General features: G+C 39.6%; 1 protein-coding gene across 2 annotated transcripts; it reads left to right on the top strand.

Annotated features, from left to right (window-relative positions):
* The first annotated feature begins 73 nt into the window (after nucleotides 1-73).
* Nucleotides 74-2342, top strand: LOC112218517 (ADP-ribosylation factor-like protein 2-binding protein). 2 transcript variants are annotated; one of them, XM_024379359.2, is made up of 7 exons: nucleotides 74-232; nucleotides 463-550; nucleotides 629-690; nucleotides 767-873; nucleotides 994-1079; nucleotides 1219-1315; nucleotides 1832-2342. In XM_024379359.2, the coding sequence occupies exons 1-7, from the start codon at nucleotides 214-216 to the stop codon at nucleotides 1934-1936; spliced, it is 564 nt and encodes a 187-aa protein (XP_024235127.1). In that variant the 5' UTR covers nucleotides 74-213; the 3' UTR covers nucleotides 1937-2342. The 2 variants fall into 2 exon arrangements, with proteins under 2 accessions (XP_024235127.1, XP_024235128.1); XM_024379360.2 differs by having other exon boundaries at nucleotides 91-232; nucleotides 463-532.
* Nucleotides 2343-6038: the final 3696 nt, after the last annotated feature.

The raw sequence follows: 6038 nt of genomic DNA, 5'->3' as shown, positions 1-6038 counted from the left end.
CATTGAACGTTAATTTCAGTTCAACCGATGTTGAGAGCCTGACCGTAGCGTACTCTACTGTATTTACGGAACTAATCTGCTGGGATCTGTTTCCTCAAGGGACTTCATTTTCTGAAGGGAGCGTTTTTTTCGTTGCCTTGGTAATTTGGTGCCTTAAAAGCGATTACCGAAAATCCGACACGTTAGCTTGATAGCTAGCTAATTAGATTTAGAATGGACGTGAAAGAGCGAAGTAAGTAACTTGACAAATTGTAAATCATAGCAATCATTGCCTTCCGACTTTATTTTTATCTACTGCTGAGCTTGTTAGCCTTTAGTGTGTGACTTGTTTGCATGCTAATTTAATGTTAGCTTCCATTAGGCTAGCTAGCTAATGTGTTGACATGTCTCATTGAGATCCTTTGTAATTTCTAATTCTTTGCCATATCTAATGTTATTGTGCAATGCCTTATTATTTTTTAGATCTGCTGGGTGGTGCAGAGAACATCGTTGAAATGATGGACTTAGAGGAAGAGAATTTTGCTGTTTCAAAGTATGTGTGTCTGAGGAAGTGAGTGAGGTAGCTAGGTTAGAAGATAATGGTTTATATTGTTTGGTTGCTGACTACGGTATGTTTTAACCTCCCTAGCTCATCAGATGCTGATGCTGCCTTTGATGCTGTCATTGGGAGTATTGAAGACATCATCATGGGTAAATTGCAGTCTTAGACATGTTTCAGTGTGTAAAGGTTAAATTAATTGCTAATATTACTCGATTTCCACCTTAGAGGATGACTTCCAGCACCTGCAACAGAGCTTCATGGAGAAACACTACCTGGAGTTTGATGACTCAGAGGAGAACAAACTCACCTACACACCCATCTTCAACGAATATGTAAAGCAGTGTTTATGTTAATCTGCCTCCCTTATTTGAACTAACTCATGTACTGTAGAGCGTATAAAATAAAAACTGAAAGTATGTCTCGATCATACATGTTGTTTACTTCAACCTCAGATTGAGATGCTTGAGAAACGCCTCGAGCAGCAGCTGATGGAGAGGATTCCCTGTTTCAACATGAGCACATTTAACCATTTACTCAAGTAAGTACATTTCCCCTCAGGGGTAACTTTACATGCTGCCGCTAGGTGGCACATTGCCCCTTGTAAACCAAGTACACCTCACTGCAGAGTGCAACATGTATTGGTTCTTGTTTCACAAAAAAAAAATGTTTTGTTTCAGGCAGCACAAAGATGAGGTGTCAGGAGACATCTTCGACATGTTGCTTACCTTTACAGATTTTATGGCCTTCAAGGAAATGTTAATTGACTACAGAGCAGTGAGTAAAAACCCAGAATGTTTCCGATTGGATGTTTTTATTTTAGGATCTGCACTAATCATTTGTTAGAGAGGATTGTTTCCTCTGTTGTTGTGTGTCAGAAACATAGAGATAGGTGGAGGACTCTAGTGCCCAAAAGCCAGTTTAGTATGGGCAGTGCCATTGAGGACTTTAACCATTTTGAAGTAGTCAACTGTGTGGGACTTCATAAGGGTTAAAGAAGGATCTCATAATTCCATCCAGGTCACCAGGAAGGATCAGCCAATTAATTATACTTGTGAGGAAACATTCCATAACTGCAGGTGGCAGTAAATCATCAACATTGGCTTTATACCTGTTCAAACAGAACATTACAGGTGGCACTATGCACCCTTCCAGTTTCTTTGCCAACTCATAGAAATAGTAGAAAAATAAGTGACTACCTCAAAATGGAGATGGCATCAATGGTGCTGCTTGTGCTCTCATAGACGCCTTGATGTGATGTCTTTGCTCAGCACCTATACCTTCTGTCTTCAGGAGAGGGAGGGCCGAGGGCTGGACCTCAGTGATGGCCTAGTCGTGAGGTCTCTCAGCTCTGCAACCTCTAAACCCATCACCTCCAGAACAACAGAACTGAAATAACTAATTAACAATCATCCCCAAACCTACAAACATGCACATTCATGTCAAATAGAGTAGTGCCGCTGGTGACCGAACATAAGTGTTCATGTCTTGCCCATGCTCACCTTTTGTATTTGAACTGTTGCAGGTTTGCAATGGGAATGTTATCAGTATATTTTACGTCTAGCCATTCTCTGGTCAAGATGGACACTTTTGTCCTCATGGAACAAGGTTTTTTTTTTTAATGAATTTGTGAACTCAATTATTTTTTTAGTTTTGTGTCTGGTTTTTACATCAGTACACATATGTCTGAAGTTGTAAAACGAACAGTATTTTTATTACGTCACGCACTCAGTGAATGTCACCGGTTTGTGCATATTTCCCATTGTCTGTAAATAAGGGTTTCAAATAAAGACATTCTGTAATATCACATTCTACTTCATTTAAAAAAAGTGTACTGGTGTGGATAAACCACAATGCACACAACACATGATTCTCTTGGTCTTCAGAATGAAAAACATTTCTGATTGCATGTTGCACACAGACCATTGGGATGCCTGTGTATCTACAAGTATTACATTATAAAGAGTGTATCATTCATGACACTTTCCTAGAGTATATGATCATAGTGGTTATGTATGGGAGCATGTACAGTATGTGAGTCATGAGTGAGTGTGCTGATAGATGTGGGGTTACCATAGCAACATACTTACTAAGGGACTGCAAAATGCTTCCGGTGTTCATTCCAGTCATAATCTTGACATCTCAAAAATCTATTGATGTCTAGCTTTTGAAAAACAGTCATTTTATGAGCAGGCTCGGTATCTCCTCTTGTCACTGTTTGGTTCACACTGTACAAGTGGAGAGGGTTTCTCAGGATAAGTTGTAGAGTAGTCCTATGCAGGACCAGAGTTGCAGACTGCATTACCTCCATTCGACTTCCAGGCCATGTTGTAAAAGAAGGCGCTGGCTCTGTATATGTTGGTACGATGCCAAAAACAACGGAACAAGTGAAACTCATAGTAAGACCAAATCAGACAGAGCAGAATGTTATCATAAAATACATGCCTGCATTCATTATTTCTCGATTGTCAGTTAATTGATATTGCTGATTTCTTAACTGGCAATGTCGAGGATAGGCAGGTGGGTTGTCAGTACTTGTCATATACAGTGGCGCAAAAAAGTATTTAGTCAGCCACCAATTGTGCAAGTTCTCCCACTTAAAAAGATGAGAGCCCTGTAATTTATCATAGGTACACTTCAACTATGACAGACAAAATGAGAGAAAATCCAGAAAATCACATTGTAGGATTTTTAATGAATTTATTTCCATACCCTTTGTTGGCAATGACAGAGGTCAAATGTTTTCTGTAAGTCTTCACAAGGTTTTCACACACTGTTGCTGGTATTTTGGCCCATTCCTCCATGCAGATCTCCTCTAGAGCAGTGATGTCTTGGGGCTGTTGCTGGGCAACACTGACTTTCAACTCCCTCCAAAGATTTTCGATGGGGTTGAGATCTGGAGACTGGCTAGGCCACTCCAGGACCTTAATGCTTCTTACGAAGCCACTCCTTCGTTGCCCGGGCGGTGTGTTTGGAATCATTGTCATGCTGAAAGACCCAGCCACGTTTCATCTTCAATGCCCTTGCTGATGGTAGGCTTTGTTACTTTGGTCCCAGCTCTCTGCAGGTCATTCACTAGGTTCCCCCATGTGGTTCTGGGATTTTTGCTCACCGTTCTTGTGATCATTTTGACCCCATGGGGTGAGATCTTGCATGGAGCCCTAGATCGAGGGAGATTATCAGTGGTCTTGAATGTCTTCCATTTCCTAATAATTGCTCCCACAGTTGATTTCTTCAAACCAAGCTGCTTACCTATTGCAGATTCAGTTTTCCCAACCTGGTGCAGGTCTACAATTTTGTTTCTGGTGTCCTTTGACAGCTCTTTGGTCTTGGCCATAGTGGAGTTTGGAGTGTGACTGTTTGAGGTTGTGGACAGGTGTCTTTTATACTGATAACAAGTTCAAACAGGTGCCATTAATACAGGTAACGAGTGGAGGACAGAGGAGCCTCAAAGAAGAAGTTACAGGTCTGTGAGAGCCAGAAATCTTGCTTGTTTGTAGATGACCAAATACTTATTTTCCACCATAATTTGCAAATAAATTCATTAAAAATCCTACAATGTGATTTTCTGGATTTTTTTTCTTCTCATTTTGTCTGTCATAGTTGAAGTGTACGTATGATAAATTACAGGCCTCATCTTTTTAAGTGGGAGAACTTGCACAATTGGTGGCTGACTAAATACTTTTTTGTCCCACTTTATGTATGGGCTTTGGCCAGCTCATTTTCCATTTGTTGTCATGCCATACATGCTACATATTGATAAAGTCTGACTCCTGACCTACATCTATGATGTTTGTGAAAATCTCTGGCCAAATAATATTAATGGTAGGATGGGAATATTTATTGTCTTGACTCTCGAGTCACCGGGCTACTGATTTCCTGGGTTGTAAAAGGCAGGAGATACATGTCTTTAAACACGCTTTAATGTCCTTTGCATGGTGAAACTGTTGATAAGCTCTGTTAGACATTAATAGCCCTATGTCTTTGTGCAACAGGGCCAATGTTATGGTGACTAGCTTGTTCCTCCCAGGAAGACCACGGGCTTGTCATATGCCTTATTGTTAATAGCAAACAGTCATAGACAAGTAAAAAGGCACACAGACAGGCTGGCTGACTTCATAGTTGGTTTACCTAGTTCAGTTGATAAGTGACAGAAACCGATGAGAAGCCCTTGTTTAGACAAGCACTCCCCTTACAGATGGCTAATTAGACTGAGTCTGAATACATTCCAATCAATACTTACTATTTTTTCATTGTCAAGCAGAAAACCATTCACCAGAAGTGTGGATATCCACGTTCTATACACTTATGGGTAGAATGAATAGAAAACACAGTTTGTATCTGGCCCTCCTACTACTTGATCTTTTTTCCACTAATTGGTCTTATGACCAATCACATCAGATCTTTTCATGTCAGATATTTTTCAGACTTGATCTGATTGGTCAAAATACCAATTACTGAAAAAAATATCACATTTAGGCTGCCTGTGTAAATGCAGCAAATGTTTCGATCCGATGTCGGCATGTGTCTTTGTATGTCTGTACCAGGTGCTCTGTTCTAGACTTACCTTAGCAGCTGCCATAACGCCGTAGTAGTATATGCGTACTGGTAAGGCGTGACTGATGCAGCATTGGCCAGAAACGCTGTGAGGTACAGAACGGTTGCCCTACACCATCACCTACCATCACCTACAATATAGAGAACAGATGTTGATGAATAAAAAACTATGAGCATACAGCCTAAATGTTCCATTTTCCATTTAATTACAATCACGGGAGGTTAGTTGCACCTTAATTGGGGAGGACGGGCTCGTGGTAATAGCTGGAGCGGGATGATCAACAACCAATTTGACAGAGCTTGAAGAATAAAAAATAAAAAAGTGGAAATCCAGGTGTGCAAACTCTTTGAGATTTACTCAGAAAGACGTACAGCTGTAATCGCCGCCAATGGTGATTCTAACATGTATTGACTCAGGGAATACTTATGTAAATGAGATATTTCTCTATTTTATTTCCAATAAATTCACATTGTTCTTATGCGGTATTGTGTGTAGATGGGTGAGACAAAAAAATATATATTTAAAACTATTTTGAATTAAGGTTGTAACACAACAAATTATGAAATAAATCAAGGGGTATGAATAATTTCTAAAGGCACTGTTAGCCTACTGTCTGGATTAAGATATTGTCTATATCGGCTCTCAAAAGCTTTTTTTTCGTGCCTGTCAGAAACTCAAGTGTCCAAACCCTAGCCTATATAATGCAAGTGGGGCCTAGCCTACATCAATTTGCTTTTAGTTGCAAAATACAAATATTCACAATAACATTGCCTAAAATGTTTCCCTGTTTTATCACCGCTTAATCATCATAGGCTACAGTTATTTATTTTGTTCTTTCTTTTAGAACACCATTCATTGATCAATTCAATAATTGAGTTTAATTGAAAAAATAACGAATAGTTAGTTACTGGCTACCGATTAAATTACCTTGCCAAAAATTAT

This window comes from Oncorhynchus tshawytscha, linkage group LG19 (genome assembly GCF_018296145.1).
Source record: "Oncorhynchus tshawytscha isolate Ot180627B linkage group LG19, Otsh_v2.0, whole genome shotgun sequence".
In the NCBI taxonomy this organism is placed as follows: Eukaryota; Metazoa; Chordata; class Actinopteri; order Salmoniformes; family Salmonidae; genus Oncorhynchus; species Oncorhynchus tshawytscha.
The sequence above is the reverse complement of the archived record's forward strand: the minus strand, read 5'-3'. Positions and strand labels throughout refer to the sequence as shown.

What these genes read in the sequence shown, in the direction of transcription:
- LOC112218517 (XM_024379359.2), top strand. An exon ending in TATTGAAGACATCATCATGG is followed by an intron (nt 691 to 766) that starts GTAAATTGCAGT and finishes TTTCCACCTTAG; the next exon opens with AGGATGACTTCCAGCACCTG. An exon ending in TGTTAATTGACTACAGAGCA is followed by an intron (nt 1,316 to 1,831) that starts GTGAGTAAAAAC and finishes TTCTGTCTTCAG; the next exon opens with GAGAGGGAGGGCCGAGGGCT.